Source organism: Agelaius tricolor, unplaced genomic scaffold (assembly GCF_023055355.1).
Source record: "Agelaius tricolor isolate 1412-34295 unplaced genomic scaffold, bAgeTri1.0.p SCAF_9, whole genome shotgun sequence".
Lineage (NCBI taxonomy): Eukaryota > Metazoa > Chordata > Aves > Passeriformes > Icteridae > Agelaius > Agelaius tricolor.
Window position 1 is genome coordinate 21,242,087 of NW_027269269.1, and position 17,024 is coordinate 21,259,110.

General features: G+C 46.9%; 2 protein-coding genes across 11 annotated transcripts in view; one reads left to right on the plus strand and one right to left on the minus strand.

Moving 5' to 3' along the window:
• Positions 1–8,625, plus strand: part of ZYX (zyxin) — a 29,640-nt gene extending 21,015 nt beyond the window's left edge. For 9 of the 10 annotated variants that reach the window (XM_071433103.1, XM_071433105.1, XM_071433099.1 and 6 more), the window contains exons 3-10: positions 3,527–3,726; positions 4,718–4,810; positions 5,110–5,616; positions 5,924–6,065; positions 6,150–6,319; positions 6,469–6,647; positions 6,908–7,028; positions 7,428–8,625. In XM_071433103.1, coding sequence (XP_071289204.1) covers positions 3,527–3,726; positions 4,718–4,810; positions 5,110–5,616; positions 5,924–6,065; positions 6,150–6,319; positions 6,469–6,647; positions 6,908–7,028; positions 7,428–7,538 — 1,523 coding nt within the window. In that variant the 3' untranslated portion in view covers positions 7,539–8,625. The remainder of the gene's footprint in view (positions 1–3,526; positions 3,727–4,717; positions 4,811–5,109; positions 5,617–5,923; positions 6,066–6,149; positions 6,320–6,468; positions 6,648–6,907; positions 7,029–7,427) is intronic. The other variant, XM_071433098.1, reaches the window with a different exon arrangement.
• Positions 8,626–12,073: 3,448 nt separating this feature from the next.
• The window catches only part of EPHA1 (EPH receptor A1), a 34,246-nt gene continuing 29,295 nt past the window's right edge, over positions 12,074–17,024 (minus strand). Inside the window, exons 13-18 of the mRNA XM_071433081.1 lie at positions 16,578–16,639; positions 15,987–16,196; positions 15,255–15,404; positions 14,401–14,594; positions 13,970–14,125; positions 12,074–13,098 (exon numbers count right to left, since the gene is read on the minus strand). Coding sequence (XP_071289182.1) covers positions 13,020–13,098; positions 13,970–14,125; positions 14,401–14,594; positions 15,255–15,404; positions 15,987–16,196; positions 16,578–16,639 — 851 coding nt within the window. The 3' untranslated portion in view covers positions 12,074–13,019. The remainder of the gene's footprint in view (positions 13,099–13,969; positions 14,126–14,400; positions 14,595–15,254; positions 15,405–15,986; positions 16,197–16,577; positions 16,640–17,024) is intronic.

The following is a 17,024-nucleotide window of genomic DNA, read 5'->3' on the forward strand; positions in this document are numbered from 1 at the left end:
GACTAGGAGGTTCCATAACAAGACAAATGGATTGGAAAGAGATCTCAAAAGTACAGAGTGTCTCCATTAGGAAAGGAGGGGGGAGGCTGTCCTGCACTGCACTGATGCTGGAGGAATGCAGTGGATTTTTCACAGTATTCGCTGGGTGCACAGTTGTGTAATTGCAGTCAGTTTTTGGCCAGCATGTCTGAGAGCAAGTATGTTGCAGAGAAGTTGACCCTGATAGTGATGAATCACTCTGTCGTCCTTCTTGTTGATTGGTCCCAGCTCTTAACTTAACCAATAAGTTGGTTATCTCTGACTATCCTTCTTGTGGACTCTGCAATTGCCACCTTTGATGCTGGAAAAGAGAAGGGAGAAATAATTGTGTGAAAAAATAGTGGCAGCAACGATAAACAGGAAGTGAGACTCAGAGTTTAGTTTGTATGGCTTGTACAGTTGGTACTTTTTCCTAGTGGTTTGGGTTGGGTTTTCCTGTGTAGAGGGACTTCTTGTTTCACTGTGGTTTTCTTACTTCTTTCTTTCTTTTTTTGTATGGCTTTTTTTGTTTCCTGCAGTGGTAGAGTGGGTTTTTTTGTTCCTTGTTTTGTTGCTTGGTTGGTTTTGTGTCCTTTTAGATGCAGTTTAGAGGCTGGTTTTGTTACTCTGTAGTTTGAACGTTTGATCAACATGGGGCCACCAGAAATTTCTGTAGGGACCCTTTGCTAATGCTTGATAGGCCTATTTCCCCAAGGCTCTGTCAAGTAAAGGGTGTGCCTCAGTCAGGACACACATGTTTGGAGAATGCTAGCTGCTGGTTTAAATCTCTTTTCTTTCACTGTTTAGCAGAGACTTGCAACACTGATATTTTCCAGGTTAGTGTGCTAAGTTGGTGGGCAGCTGACCTGATGGTCCTGTGCTAGAGGAGAAGAATGATTAAGCCATTTTTCCCATTTCTGAAGTCACAAGGACATGCTAGTGCTTCTGCCTCCTAAAATTGTACCAGCTAAATGTATTTCTTGTATGTTCTTGGCTGGAATCTTGTGTCTGTGGAAACCAAGGTCCCGTCTTAAGACTTGTCATTTTCTGCTGTAGTTGTCTGGATTAGGGGATGTGTCTGTCAGAAGGTCTCAAACTGACACAAATACTACCTGAAGTAGGCAATGGATGTTAAAAATTACTTTTCAATATACAGTATGAGTGGAGTGTTAGGTGCTGCTTGCTCTGCTTCTCCTGTTGTTAAAGTGGGCATTATGGAGTAACTAGACAGAAAATCTAGCAGAAGAGCCATTTGTCATAAGCTGCTGTGTCATCATTGGGTAAGGGCTGCCAGCAAGACAGCTGAAGTACAGATGAGCCACCAAAACTCAGTCATGAGAGAAAGGCATCTGATTTGATCCTCCTCTGGTGAATATCTTCAGTCCTTCTGTGCCTTTCTTATACACTCCCCAAACAAAATGTACAGAGCTGTAGCAGTTGGACTTTGTCTTAAATGATAGGATGGCTAAGTTAGTATTGCTGTTGGAATGTTATATTTAGTATTGATTACTCTGTAAATCTGGTGTAACAACTTTGTGGGGAACTTTCTTGTCCTGTGAATAATTCATAAAACAGGCTTTTAGTGCATCTGGAACAATGTGACAACAGATCAGGGTTTTGTTTCTTATGGTTTTGATAAACCAAAAGGCAAGCATGTACAAGCTTGATCCCAAACTGTAATTTCAAAGAAAAAAAAACCAAAACATAGTATTACTCCCTCCCCCCAGCAGAATTTCTGCAGCACATGAAGGCTTGCTTGGAAGAGGTGTTGCATACCAGGGCAGTTTATGCATTCCACAGGCTAATAAGATTTTGCCTTTCATTTTCTAAAAGGGCAGTATCGTCTCCCTTAGGTTACAGATGAGAAGTCCTTATAAAGCCTGTTGACAACAGCTGGATATAAAGATGAGACAATTTGATTACTGCTGTTAAAAGTTGCACATGGAGTAGCTGGAGTGAAAAGCTTCATCTTTCACCCTACTGCTCATTGGGGCTAGCTGGGAAGAGAGGTGGGTGTTGGAAGAAGGCATGTGGAAGTTACACCTCCTCATCTTCGATGTTCTTTGCTGTGTGGTTGATAAGAGGATGCTTTCTTCCCTGCATGGTGAAGGGAAGAGGATTCCCATTTATTTGTCCATGTTGTAGTAGAAAATGGTTGGTTTTGCCTGTTGGTCATCTTTGGCAAATATGAATAGGTAGAAGCAACGGGCTTTTCTAGAAAACTGAGGTGCTCTGGTGCCTTTCAGCCTGCTTAAAAAGGTTTTGGAAAATTTCTCATGTCATTATGTATATTGAGTGTGAAGACATACTAGCCTCAAAAATCAAAGCTGGTTTTACCCCCCAGAAAAACAAAGGCATTTCAAAGATTCTTCGTACACATAAGGGGTAATTGGTCCAGCTTGCTTTTTTCCCCCCCACTTGTTTCTTGTAGTGTTTACTATGCTGCTGTGAGATGCCAGCTTATTTTTGTGTGAAAACACAGGCTCTCCAGGGTGCTGGGTTGTGCAGTGGCATTCCATGTATGCTACCCTGTGTTCAGTAACCTGAGCCAGTTAGTGGCAAGAGAAGGGTGTGCTGGGGACCAAGGAGTGAGACAAGGAGCAAATGAGACAAATGAGGAAGGAATGAGACAAAGAGCATAGCAAGATATGTTTCCCAAATATACAACAACTCTGCCCAGTGACTAGTAACAGCAGCTACTGAGGACAGATTAAATGATTATGAAAAGCTTTGGACAAGGTGAAAAACAGCCTATGGAGTTCAGTTGTCCTTGATGGCTGCTGAGATCCCATTACTACAGGGAAACCAATGTGACTCCCTGCCCAGAAGGCTGATGGAGTCCTGAGCTGCATCAAAAAGGGTGTGACCAGCAGATGGGAGAGGGATTCTGCCTCGCTGCTCCACTCTTGTGAGACCCCACCTGGAATGCTGCATCTGGCCCTGGGGTCCTCAGCACAAGAAAGACGTGGACTTGTTGAAGAGAATCCAGAGGAGACCACAAAGCTGATCCAAGGGTGGGAGAGCCTCTTTTAGGAAGACAGCCTGAGAGAGCTGAGGTTTGTCAGCCTAGAGAAGAGAAAGCTCTGGGGAGAACTCATTGTGTCCTACTATTTAAGGGGGTTATAAAAAAGAGGGAGATGGAGATTTTATTTGTACAGATAGTAAGAGGACAAGGGTTTTAAACTGAAAGAGGGCTGGTTTAGATTAGATGTCAGGAAGAAATTCTTTACTCAGAGGGTGGTGAGGCAGTGGAGCAGGTTGCCCAGAGAGGTGGATGCCCGATTTCTGGAAGTGTTCAGGCTCACACTGAATGAGTGAGCATCCTGATCTAATGAGTGGTGTCCTTGCCCATAGCAGTGAGGTTTGAACTAGATGTTCTTTAAGGTCTCTTCCATCCCAAGCCATTCTGTGATTCTGTGATCCTGCTTGCTGCAATACCCTCAAGAACCCTCCTGGCTAGGAGTAAGAAATGATCTGAAGTCACTTTTATTCTCATTCTTCCCCACAGACCTGCCTCTGCCACCTCCTCCTCCACCTGGGGAGGATGCAAGCTTCTCCTCAAACTGTGCATTTCCACCACCCCCACCACCCTTTGAAGAGCCTTTTCCACCAGCCCCAGATGAAGCTTTTCCTTCTCCTCCTTCTCCACCTCCTCCTCCTCCACCAATGTTTGATGAAGGACCTGTGAGCAAGGTTCCTGCCCCACAGGTGAGTGAGGTCCAAGGAAGTGTGGTTTGTGTGTGGTGCTCTGTGAGTTGGGACAGCTTCTCGCTCCTGTCTGAGCTCAGCAGCAGGAAGCCCTGGGAACCTGGGAAAGCAGGAAATGCTACCAGCCACTGGACCAGCACAGGTTAGGGTCAGCTGGCTGGGCTGCAGCTCTGAGAGGAAGGACCCGGGGTTCCCTGTGGACAGAGAGTTGAATGCAAGCCAGCATTGCTCCCTTGTGGCACTAAAGGCCAGCCACACGCTGGGCTGCACCTGGGAGAGAAGGACAAGGACGGTGAATACTCCTCCCTTCTGTGCTGGTGAGGCTGCATCTTGGAGGACTGCATCCAGTCGGGCTCTTCAGTATAACCACCCCTCTGGAATACTGAATGAGATGCAATCCAGTGAAAGGTCACAGCAGCCTTTGGGGTTGGAGCAGAAGAGGCTGCCAAGGCAGGGGTCTGACTGGAGTCTGCAATACCTAAAGGAGGGCTGGAGAGAAGACAGATTCTTCTTACTCGGGCACAACAAGGGACAATGGACAGAAGTTGTGGCAAGGGAAATTCCCATTGGACAGAAGAAAACCCTGTTCCACTCCAAGGGTGGCTCATTGCTGGCACGTGTGCCTAGAAAGACTGGGGAACCTGCATCATTGGCAATGTTGTGAAATCATCTGCATGAGGCCTTGAGCAGCCTGGTGTTGCTTGGGAATTAGCCTTCCTGTGAGCAGAGTGTTGGACTACAGATGTCCAGATGTCTTTTCCCACCTAAATCTGAGAGCTTCCTTGGGCTGTGCATTTTCCCACTGTTTGTAGACCTTTGAGACTGTGTCTTCTTCGTCCTCACCAGCTTTTTATCCATTGAAAGCAAGGAGCAGATCTGTACCAAAGTCCAAAGTATCAAAATATGCTATTGGAAAGAAATAATACACCCATTTCTGTGGCTGGTCCTGTAACATGCTCTGCTCCCTTTTTCCTCATGGATGGCTGTGTAGGTACGTGGCAAGATGAGCAGCGTTGATCTTGAGATTGAATCACTGTCTGTAATGTTGGATGACATGGAGAAGAATGACCCCTTCAAATCCCGGGTGAGCTGTCCAGAGTGTTGCAGGTGGAAGAGGAGGTGGCTGGTTTGCTGAACAGAGGTAGTGAGAAAGGTGCTACTGAAGATTAAAATATGTGGATAAACCATAGTATGGAAGTGTTGGTGAAGGACTGGAAAACGTGGGTCTTGCAACTTGTCAGTACTGCTAAACATGTCATTGTGGAAACCCCTTGTGTCCTGGGTCTGGGATAGCTGCTGGCTGATTCGCTGCTATAGATGGCATATTTTCTTTCCCACCTTGCTGATACCTGCCTGTTTTCTCTCTGCTGCTTCTCTTTACAGATCACTCCGGGATCTACAGGTTCTCTGGAGAAACCATTGGCCCCAAAAGCCCCTGTGGAAATACCATCTGCACCCAAAGATGCTCCTCCTTCCTTTCCTTCCAAGTTCACACCAAAGCCAAGTGGAAGCTCATCTTTCAAGCCCCCTGGGGTGGATTTGAACCCCACCCCAACCCCATGGGCAGCCCCACAGCAACGTAAAGAGCCCCAAGCACCAGTCCCTCCACCCCCTTCTCTCCCTTCTGCTCAGCCTATCCCTAAATTCACCCCATCTGCTGTTGCTGGCTCTCCTAAGTCTGTGTCCAAATCAGGTGACAATGTTCCAATGGCTCCCTCAAATTCTACAAGATACCCTACCTCCCTTCAGACTCAGTTCACAGCCCCTTCACCTTCAGGCCCCTCCTCTCGACCACAGCCCCCCAATTTCACCTATGCCCAGCAGAGGGAAAGACCCCAAGTGCAGGAGAAGCCACGCCCAACAGAACAGCCTGCTGCGGCAAGAGACACGGTGAGGGAAAGAGCCCTGGGACTGGTGTCTTTGGGCAGGCACACTGGGAGTGAAGTGGGAGGATGAGGGTGGATCTGCCCAGGCTGTAGGGAGGCTGTTACCCCTCTGAAGGAGAGATGTAACTATAGAGATTGTAGTGCAGAGGGATAGGACTTCATGTGAAGGTGGGAAGAATCAAGCACAGTGGATGGCAGATTGTTCCTAGAGGTGAACAGAGAGGACCTGTAAAGGCTGGGGAAAGAGGTTAGTTAGGGACAAGGTGGGAGGGAATCTGTCTTTTGGGATTTAATGTTTCCTCTTCCTGCAGCATAGGCCCACAGGTTCCAGTGCAGATCCACCTAGGGGGAATTCCTGTCTGACAATGAAGGAGGTAGAAGAGCTGGAGAAGTTGACCCAGAGACTAATGAAGGATATGGAGCATCCACCCCCAGCAGAGGCTGCAACTTCTGGTGCGTGCTTTCAATGGATAGAAGTAGGATCAAGACTGTGATGGGTTTTCATCACTCCTGATGCCTTTCCTCTTCCATTGACAGAGCTCTGTGGCTTCTGCCGGAAGCCCCTGTCACGAACCCAGCCAGCTGTGAGGGCCCTGGACCGCCTCTTCCACGTGGAATGCTTCACCTGTTTCAAATGTGAGAAGCAGCTGCAGGGGCAGCAGTTCTACAATGTGGATGAGAAGCCCTTCTGCGAGGACTGCTATGCTGTGAGTCACTGGGGTGAAAGCTGCTGGAGAGAGCTGAGCTCACTGTGGTTGTTCTCTCTTGCTTTCCCTTCCTCCTTCCATCTTTGCTTTCTGTGGTGTAGCCTCACAGGGGTGGATTCATGTGTCTTACTTGTTTTCTTTGGGCCTAGAGCACCTTGGAAAAGTGCAGTGTCTGCAAGCAGACCATCACAGACCGGATGCTGAAGGCCACTGGTAACTCATACCATCCCCAGTGCTTCACCTGTGTGATGTGCCATACCCCCCTGGAGGGGACCTCTTTCATTGTGGACCAGTCCAACCAACCTCACTGTGTGGATGACTACCACAGGTATGGAGAGAGCACGTGCATGTGATGTATGAGAGAGGGCAGATTCCTTCACACCTGCTTCTCTTTGCTGCAGCATGGGGTTGGGTTGCCCATGTCGTCTGTCAGACATGAAGTTAAAAATGAGTCAGCAAAGTATGAAGATGTCTTTCCACCTAAACATTTGTTATTCCTCTGCTGCTAATGCCACTGAACAGCACTGAGAAGCCTCCCTTGAATGTCACCATGGTGGTCATGGTCTCCTCCATGGTTCTGTGTTGCAGGAAGTATGCCCCACGCTGCTCAGTCTGTAGTGAACCTATTATGCCAGAGCCTGGAAAGGATGAGACAGTGCGTGTTGTTGCACTGGAGAAAAATTTCCACATGAAATGTTACAAGTGTGAGGTAAGCCTGGTGGCCCCATTCCTCCCATGTTTCCTGTGCCCATCACCAGCAACTGGACACCTTTGTTGTCTAGGCTGACCAAACACTGAAGTTGTTTTGAAGGAATCTGGAGTGTTTTTGAAGCATGTTCAGAAAAAGATTAGACATTCACAGGCATGAATACAGGGACTGTGCAGGGTTGTTGCATTCCCTAACACCCCAATGCATCAGCTGTTTTATAGGAGGGGAACTTGATGGGATTGCTCTCCCCTCAAAACAGCATCTCCCATTAGCACCACCAGGGACAGAGCAGTGGGCTGTGAGCGATTGTCCTGACCCTGTGGGGGCATTTCTTATGTCCTTGAATGCCTTCACCCTGTTCTTGGCCGTCACTGAGCTTCCTCTTCTTTTCCTGTTTAGGACTGTGGGAAGCCCTTGTCCATTGAAGCAGACGAGAATGGGTGCTTTCCTCTGGATGGGCACGTGCTGTGTATCAAGTGTCACACCGTCCGTGCAAAAACAGCGCGCTGAGGAGCTCAGAGGGGGCATTCCCTCAAGACCCCCGCACTCAGTACTCCTCCCCTCCCTGCAATTGTCCTGCCCCTCTGCCTGACAAGGCAGACTGCTACCAATGGAGACTATGCCAGCACAGTTTTTCACTCATGTAGGATTCACTGCTCCTAAACTTCACTCTGCACACCCACCAAGAAAGGACTTCTTCTGCCACTGCTTCCTGGCCACAGCATATTCCAGGCTGGGGGCTGTGATCAAGGTGAGTGCACAATCGCTGTTCCCTCAAGACTCTGGAGGAGAAAGATCAGCCCTCCACCACCGCCTGGTGGAAGAAGCAAGAAGGGCCTGGTGGCAGGTGCTGGGAAGGGCTGAGAGCATTCTTCAGTTCCATGGAGCCAAGAATGATTATTTTACTTGAGAAGGTGGAAGCCTGCATCTCGGCACCACTTCTGTCTTTTATTTTATATCTTGTGACACCTCATTATCAGGATGTCTTCCTCTGCCTGCTCCCTCACCTGGGTTAGAGTGTGGAGGCATATAGTAGTGGGAATCTGTTACTGTTGCTGGAAAAAGCTAACCTGCTATAGCTTTTCTGTCTCTAATGGATTTTACTGGTTAACTGTCTTGTCTTTTTTTCCCTTAGCCAGATTAAACTGGCAGTGTTTGAAATACTACTCTGTTTCTGAGTTTGGAAACTTTAAAAAAAAAAAAATCTTCTTCCCCTTCCCAAAATGAATTGTTTCCCAGTGTGGTTTCTGGACAGCCAGGCTGGGAACCAGAGTAGCAAAGCAGTCCAAAGAATGCACGTTTACAAATAGAGACCGTCAGAAGGACGGGCAGCACATGGTGAGGAGGCGTCTCAGTGCGTGGATGAGGATTCAGCAGACTGAGGAATGTCTCCTGTTCCAGTAGGGTTTCTTTCACTGCTGTCAGTGAAAGCCGCAGTGTAATTTGTAATTGCAATGTACTGTCTGGCTCTGAGCGTTACTGCACCGAGCCCCATTTCCTGGACTAGAAACTGTCTCAAACTGAACAAACATTTTGAATAACAGCACTGTCCAACCACTGTTTGCATTCAATAAAATGTGTGGGTTTTTTCCATTAACCTGTGTCTGCTGTGTTTGTTCAGCCACCCATGGGAGTTGCTGTCTTTGGCAGTAGAACTGCCATTGCACAGCTTTTTTATACATTGCCAAATGTATATAAGGCTATTCCACCCAGCCTCCAGAGAGCAGGAGTCTGAACATGGCCTTTCTCTCTCCACCTCTTGGTCTCCTTTCCAGACTTCTATTTTTCTGTACCTGAAGAGTAGCTCTCATTTAAAACAGTGCAAGACTACAGTTCAGTACAGCAATATTGTAGTCTGCTTTACATATCACTCAGAGGTGGGTATTCCAGTGAGATGGAAGTGGATTGTAATAAAAGTGCACTTTGTTTGCTTTGTCCCTAACTATTGCCTCAGAAAGTTTGTGCTTGATGTTCATGGTTATAAGCATGGTATTGTGATGGACACTGCAGATGAAACTTCTTTTTGTGGTAAGCACCAATGTTTCTATACTTCAGAGACCTGAAACCTACTCTTGATCTCTTGCCAGTTTGGGGAAGATCTTTAATGATTCCTTGTAAATTGATCCAGTAAATGTCTTATGTTTTCTATAGAATGAGTAGAGAATAAATCATCCATTTATTTTTCTTACTGTAGTTGTTGCTAGTTTGTAGGCATTGTTGTGAGAGGTTGTTTCTAGACCATGTTATCAAAAGTTTGTGCCCACAAACACCAAGGAGTGCAGGGAAGAACAATGCTGGGATAGAGAAGCCGTAATTCTGCTCCTCCCAGAACTATCAGAGGACCACAGCCTTGGTGTCTGTGCATACTTCTCTCTGTAGGAGACCTATCCAGTCGAGTCAATAGGATGGGATTACCTTGTGGGTTAAAGGGACGTTTCCCCTCTGAGGGGCATGGGATATGTAGGGGGGAGATCAAAGGCAGGAAACAGGAGTGATCAAGGATGGGAAGTGCCATGGGGAAAAACTGACAGGAAGAAGGCACAGGAGGAGGTGCCTGCACATACACGGTACACTTGTCTGGCCATGCCCTGTGTGTCATCAGTGCAATCTGTCCTGCATTCATAGTAGCATTTTTGTTGTTCTCTGTATGGGATCTGTTCAGTGCAAGTGGATCTGAATGCCAGCAACTGGACAGACCTGAGTGCATGTATCCTGTGTGGGTGTGTATGTCTGTTATTGCCAGCAAAATCAAGTCAGAGTAGCTAGTGAGTAAGGTAGGAGAATTGAGAGCCAGGACATGGCATGGCTGTGGGTCTGGCTAAATACTGTGAAGACGTGTGGGAGTGAGCTGCTCAAGCTCTTGGGAGCCACTCATAGGTCTGGAGACCAGCTGAAAGAGTAGAGTTTGCATCTGAGTGTGAGGACACTGGGAGACCAGGGAGTCCAGGAGGCAGCTGCTGGGTAGAGCCGATGCCTGAGGCTAATTCCTGGAGTGCTCCAGGGTGTGTGTGCATGTCTGCAGGCCCACCACTGCAGCAGGGCTGCAGGCCTTGAGGATTTGCTTATCCTGGTGCCGGCAACTGAGGACAGCAGCTCAGGCTCCAGGGCTTGGAGGCAGCTGCAGGATGGCTGGTCTTGGGCACTAGAGGGATCCATTGTGTACTTGTATGTGTTTCCCTCTAACAGGTTCATCCTGATCAGCCAGAGCCGGGAAGAGGATTAGGCTGTTTGTGCTGTGCTTGCATGTCTGCTGTGCTCTCTGCCTCCGGCCAGTCATGCACGGTGTGCGCATTTAACGACGTGCAACCATTATAGACTTGGGGATTTTCTGTGCATGAGTGCCTATTGGGAATACATGCTCAGGCTTGCTACTGGCCGTACCCTGAGGACATGGAACTGAACAGCCTTTTCACTACCTGGCCAGCTGATTCAGCAGCTCCTAACACTTGAAGTTGGAGGGGACCTCCCTGCTCAGAGCAGGGTCAACCACAGCAGGTTGCTTTTTAATACCTTAAAGGATGAGATCTGGATAATCTGTTCCAGTGTTAACAACTCTCACTGTAAGTTTTTCTCACCTTCAAAGAGAATGTACTGCATTTTGGTGTGTTCTCACAGCTGCTTTCACTGGATACCACTGAGGACTGTCTGGCTCCTTTTTTACTCCCATCAGGTATTTATACACAATGATAAAAGCCACCCAAACATTCTTCTCTTGAGGCTGAGCAGCTTCCAGCTCTCTCAGCCTCTCCCTGTTTGTCAGATGCGCTAATCCCTTCAAAACCACAGTAGCTTTTCACTGGACTAGCTCCATTAAGTTTATATCCTTTTTTGTACTGGGAACCCCAAAATTGGACACATCACTTCATGTGTCTGACCAATGCTTAAATAAAGAGGAATAATTGCCTTCTTCCAGTTACTGGTGATGCATTAGTTGAAATGCAGCCCAGGTACTGTTGTCTTGTTTTGCTAAAGGCCTCAGGTGCAACTTGCTGTTCACAATGACCAGCATGTCCTTTCTTCCAAAGTTGCCTTTCAGTCCCCAGATTGTACTGGCGCCTGAGACTATTCCTCCCCAGTCGTGAGGCTCTGCCTTTCCCTTGGTTCAACTTCCTGAATCTCCTCTCTTCTCATTTCTCTCCTCTCTTAAAGTGCCTCTGTGTGGCAGCACAAGTATCTGATGGATCAACCACTCCCACTTCCCTATCACCTGCAGTGACAAGCCAAAGTTTACATGTGCGTGACACAAGCTCATAATCTTGTGCTAGCCTGGGTATCTGCCAGGCAGCAACTTTACTGGCTACCTGTACTTCATGTTAAAGACATCTATTGCTAAGACTGATACACTAACAACTCAGAGCTTTGCTTTTCAGCTCTCTCTCTTACTGTAGTTACAGTGACTTGAGTAGCCATGGTCTGTGTTGAATAGAAACCAGCCTTCTTGCACCAGATTGCAGTTCTTTGGATCTCTGCTTCTCAGCCCTCCTGTCATCTATGGTTAAGCAAGGCCTTAATTTATAGCCTTAAGAATTTAGAGCATTATACAGTTATGGAAACACTGTTATCTCTAGCAAGTCACATTGCTGAATGTGTAGCACTCACTTTCACCAACCTAGACTTGAAAAATAAATCTTGAAGTAGCTATTCTTCCCGAGTGGGAGAAAGAAAAATTCTCACTGATGTTCCTGAGACTTTCTCCTGGACAGTCTAGTCTGCAGGAGAAAGAAGTACTATTCACATGTATTTCATCAAACACAGCAGTAGTTGCTAATATTTATGATTTAGGAATAATCACAGGATCTGTAAAACAATGGACTCAGATAGATATGCCTGTAAATGGGTTGAAAAACAAATCTGAAGTGATCAGCTGCAAAGGTATCCTTTAATCCTAATGCAATTGCACTTCCATGTTACATCTGCAGTTAAATGGACAAAGACCATTGGCTGAAATAACTAAACATGTATGTAAGGACCGTGCTGGGACTTATGATATGTATGCTAAAGGTCTCAATCACATTTGAAATAAGCCAAAGAATTCCAACACACCCTGCTCTGCCACAGGTTTATTTACAAAATATTATTTACAGACTATAACTGTCTTGAGATCTGATAAATAATAACATTTCCTCCACAGAGAAGGAGTAAGACAGACCACCTACACATTTTTCTGTTACAAATACCCTATTCCAGCCAAACAAGACTAGTGTCTCTTTTAAAAAGGGGCAGAGAAAAATGGATATGTATAGGGTTTTCTGTCCATGGCATAAGAAAAAGTATTAAGCAGTTTGGAGAGATGTAAATCTCCCCACTGAAGTGTGCATGTGCAAAACAGCAACATGCTGAGGTGATGTGATCACACAAGTTACAGCGGGGTGTTCTTCTACTCCCAGTTTCTCCTCCAAAGAAAAAAGTACACCACAAGGCGGTGTTCAGGCAAGAACAGCTGCATTAAAAAATATATGCCTTACCAGCAGCCTTGTGAAGACTGAATAGTTTGTTCCTGATGCAAAATAAGAAAGACAGAAGGGTGCTGAAGTGAGAAGGAATGTATGCCAAGGAGTGCATGAGCCCTGTCTCTACCTGTCTGTATTTTTGTGCCTGCTCTCTGAATGTCCCAGTCTATCTTGAGCCCTCATCTCCAATCTTAAAACATTATCCACCACCCTCTACCCACTTTGTATTCCATGTGATACACTGAGGGTCTGAAACTCCAGTATGAGGACTACAGGGCCTACTTAGTCCTGCACAAAGTGGACTGCAGAAAACAGAATATTTTCTAAGACCAGTGCTCTGAAACGTACTGATGGCTGCTGTAGAGCTAAAGCAAGGGGGAACAGAAATGAGAGCAGGTGGTGTTGCCTCACGAGTTTTTCAGTTCTGGTTGTTTTGCTTTGCTTGTCCAGTCACTCATTTGGAAGCAATTGCCATAGGAATTATTCCAAGTGATATCTGGTAAGGATGGGCATTTTTCAAGCTTAAGAATGCAACGACTGATCACTCCTTAAAGCCTTGGATGCTGCACAAGATCCTCTTCTGGTGGCCTGGAAGTGACACTCCCATCTGTTTCAAGTCCCTGAAGGAAATGTGAAAAGAAAGGAAAAAAATGAATTGCTATTCTTCTATTCTTGCTCCTTAGGGACAAGAGTGTGGTAAGGGCAGAAACAGTTAGCAAGCATTAGTTCAGAAAGCTTCCTTTTCCTCAGTGCCTCCTAGTGCACCTACCTTTTCTCTAGAGGGAAGAAACTTCTAGATATTCCTTTCCTCCCCTGACTATCTCTGCCCACCCAGTCAACTGACCTCTTCTACCTCGTGGCTAGGCCTGTGCTCCCAGTAAATCAGGACTTGTGATTACATCAGCTTTGTGATAGGGGCCATGTCTCAACCATTTAGCAGGTCTGTGCCTGCTCATTTGTTTCATGTAACTGCCCTGGTTGGAGTTGGTTGAACATCCCTGACAAAATAACACAGCTGTGTTCTGAGTCCTTCTGAGGAGCCCAGAAAGACTTTGCTCTATGATACAACAGTGCCTGGCTGATGGAGTGGGGGGGATATCACTAGTCTATATGGAGTTTGTGGCAAGGAAGTTATCCTACAAAGTCCTGTGGGAGTGGGGAGACGGTCAGGTTAGAGATCTGTTTGCCATCTATTCTTTCCCTTTGCTGTTTGTGTCTCACGTGAGTTCAGAGCAGCTGAAGACCCCTGAAGAGCCTCAAGCATGGACATGGATAACTGGGGAATTTGTCTCACAGTTTGGGCTGCTCCCAGTTCAGGGCTGATTCTTCCCTTTTAGGTCAAGAAGCCAGTCTGCTTCCATTTAACTGCACGGAGAAGGAAGGACAGAAGCCTTCCAAGTAAATATGAGTGCCTGCTCAGATCGCACAGGGATGAGCACAGCAACTTGTAGCCAGCCTGAGTTGCCCTGTGGAAGCCCGGCCTGAACTTACTCAGCAGTGAGCTCCAGAATGGACTCCATGGTGTCCAGGCCGGCCGTGCGGAAGTTGGAGATGTAGCGCTTCATGCGAATGGACTCCAGCCACTCGGGGATGGACCGGTAGGGGATCCCATCAGATCCACTGCAGCTGGGGAGACGGAGCGTTACCCTAGGGACACAGAAACCCTTCGTTAGCCAGGCAACCACCTGAAATGGACAGCACTGCGAGACAGTAACCAAAGGGGGAGCAAGCACCGCCCGCTAGGGCTGAGCCAGCTAATCTGCTCTCTGCACAGTGAGGCTCTGCCCTCTGTCACCAGGAGACAGAGATGACCACTACCTTCTGCACACGGAGCACACAAGGTGCATCTCTCCAGTCTGCATGGGGACAGGGAGGTGAAGTGTCCCAGTTAACCCCTCCTCCTCTGGTGACAGCTTGCTTACCTGGGATCAAAGTCTGCAACAGGCCGGAGGAGCTGAGGACTTGAGATGAAATGTTGCAGCTGTGCCCGAATTTCCTGAAAATGAGGCCGCCTCATCCGATCGTGTGACCAGCAACTCTTCATGAGTTCATAGAGGATAGATGGGCAATCCACAGGCGGGGGGAGCCGGTACCCATCCTCTAAGCTTTTCATCACCTGCACAGAGGAAACAGAGAAATCTGGCCAAGAGCAGAGAGTGCAGAAGAGAAGCCAGAGACCTCTGGGAGCAGCCATTCCCCACTTCACAATGTGCAGCCAGAGAGGGGTTGGTGTAGATTACATACGTATGACACAGGGCATGGGCAGCACAGCACAGGATCAAAACACTTAAGGGATGCCAAAAATTTAAGCGGCATATGCATGTGTTTTCAGTCCTTTACTAGTTTAGCTCCCATTTGCCACTCAGGACATGTTCATGAGAAGTGAGGAAAAGTGAGGACCAAATGGTCCTGGCACAGTGAGAGAAGGGGAACCAGGCTCTGAGGAATAATTTTAACAGCATGTATTGAGCCTAGAATAAGACCAGATATAATGCACCAGAGCCAGAAGAAGGACAAAACAAAAGCAATAGAAAGTATCCCCAGATCCAAAAGCCATGGCTGATTTAAACTCTCTCTAATTTAGCTTCTTGCTGTTGTTGACACCTCAATACTCATCGCCCTTGACTTGGTTGCACTGATTTTAAGCAGGGAGGGAAACGCAGTAGTTATGTGTTCAAAAGGAAGTCAAGACTGCAGACTGAGGTAGATCTACAAGAGTTTTTCCCACATGCCTCATTTATCTTTTAAATCAGCTCTTGAACTCGATGTCTGTTACCTCTTGATTGGTCATGTGCCCATATGGCTTGTCACCAAATGACAGCACCTCCCACATGACGATTCCAAAGCTCCAGACATCACTGGCTGAGGTGAAAATGCGATGAGCAATGGCCTCTGGGGCTGTCCATCGGATAGGAATCTTACCACCCTGTAAAACAGCAGAAACATAGTGTACCCAGCATATATCATTGTGTTGTATTTCTCCAGTGTTTTCATGCAAGGACCTTACAAAGTGGTTCAGAGATTGAGCCCACTTCATTTGAAGTGACATGTAACCACCCCAGGGAAATTTCTCAACAGGAGAGAAATATTCTTGGAAAGTATATGAGTTTAAGCCCTCTGTTCAGTTGAACGCGACACAAAACCTCTGCTGTGGGAGTAAGAGCCTGACACCAGTCACAGCCCTGCTTTGAAGGACACCATGCATTAGAATTACTGGAACTTTCATTGAAAGAGACATGGAGATGACTCTAGTCCAAAACTCTGATCACAGCAAGGCTATCTTCAAAGCTAGATTTAGTAACCAAGTCAAAGAGATCAGACCTCTTATTTTGCTTCTCATTTTAACACCACAATCCCTCTGAATTTCTTAGCAAACAAAATCAACTTGGACTCCAGAGACAAAAGCACCACCTTCTGAAACATCCACACCATGACTTGCAATTTTACTACAGATTTTCCTCAGAGCCTACAGTTAATTCACAAGGCTGAAAGATTGGGTTTGCATTACCTTGGTTTCATAGGTTCCCTCTGCATCATTCTCCAAAATTCGGGAGAGACCGAAGTCAGACACCTTGCACTGGAGACTGCGTGTTACCAGGATGTTGCGAGCAGCCAGATCCCGGTGCACGTAATTGTGTTCTGAAAGGTAGGTCATGCCAGAGGCTATTCCCTGCAGCATGCTCACAAGCTGCACAGGGCTAAATTTTTCCTCATTCTCCTGCATGGAAGAAGAAGAAGTGAGAGAAGTGACATCGATCCGCTTGGTTTCTAGTCTCTGACCTTATCAACATACAAAAGTGGGCAGTGGTGAACAAGCAAAAAGGCAATGCTGCAGCCCAAAGGCCCCAACAGGTTCTCACTAAGGGACTGGTGATGGTCTCCAGTCATCATTAAGCAGTTGCATTTCAATTACCAAGGACGCCACTCTTGTCACTGGACAAACTGGATGGCATTAAGCTTCTGCTGCTGACAGTGGAAATGTCAGTAAGCAGAAAGTAAGTGGATGTCTGGATCTTCTAGTTTTATTTTAGGGCCCTAAATCCAGGTCAAGTGCAAGTTCTGGCAGTACACAAGCCTATTAGAGATTGGACTTTCTCACCCGGAGGAAGGTATCCAGTGCTCCATTTTCCATATATTCAGTGATGATCATCATCGGCCTCCCTTGAGGAAGACAAGAGGGTTTCAGCCTTCTTCAAATTCTCCTACTCATGCCTTTCAATGCTATCCATATTCCCCAACACAGAGAACAATGTCCAACCCCAGCTAACACCCCCACTCCATTGCCACAGCTGGCTGCCCTTCTCCTTACACAACTCCCAATGATCTTGTACTCTTCCTTGTATTGCACATATGACCCTACAGCATACCTCCCTATCCAGACTTCTCATCTACTCACTGGCCCTGAAAGACCTCTCCTAACACTGCCGCAGGACTCTGTTGGAAATCCATACCTCTCCTCCTTTCCTCATTCTCTGACATGACAATGCCTATCTTCTCCCAGAACAGCCTCTCTGACAGCAAATTCTCTAAGGCCTGAGAAATGTGC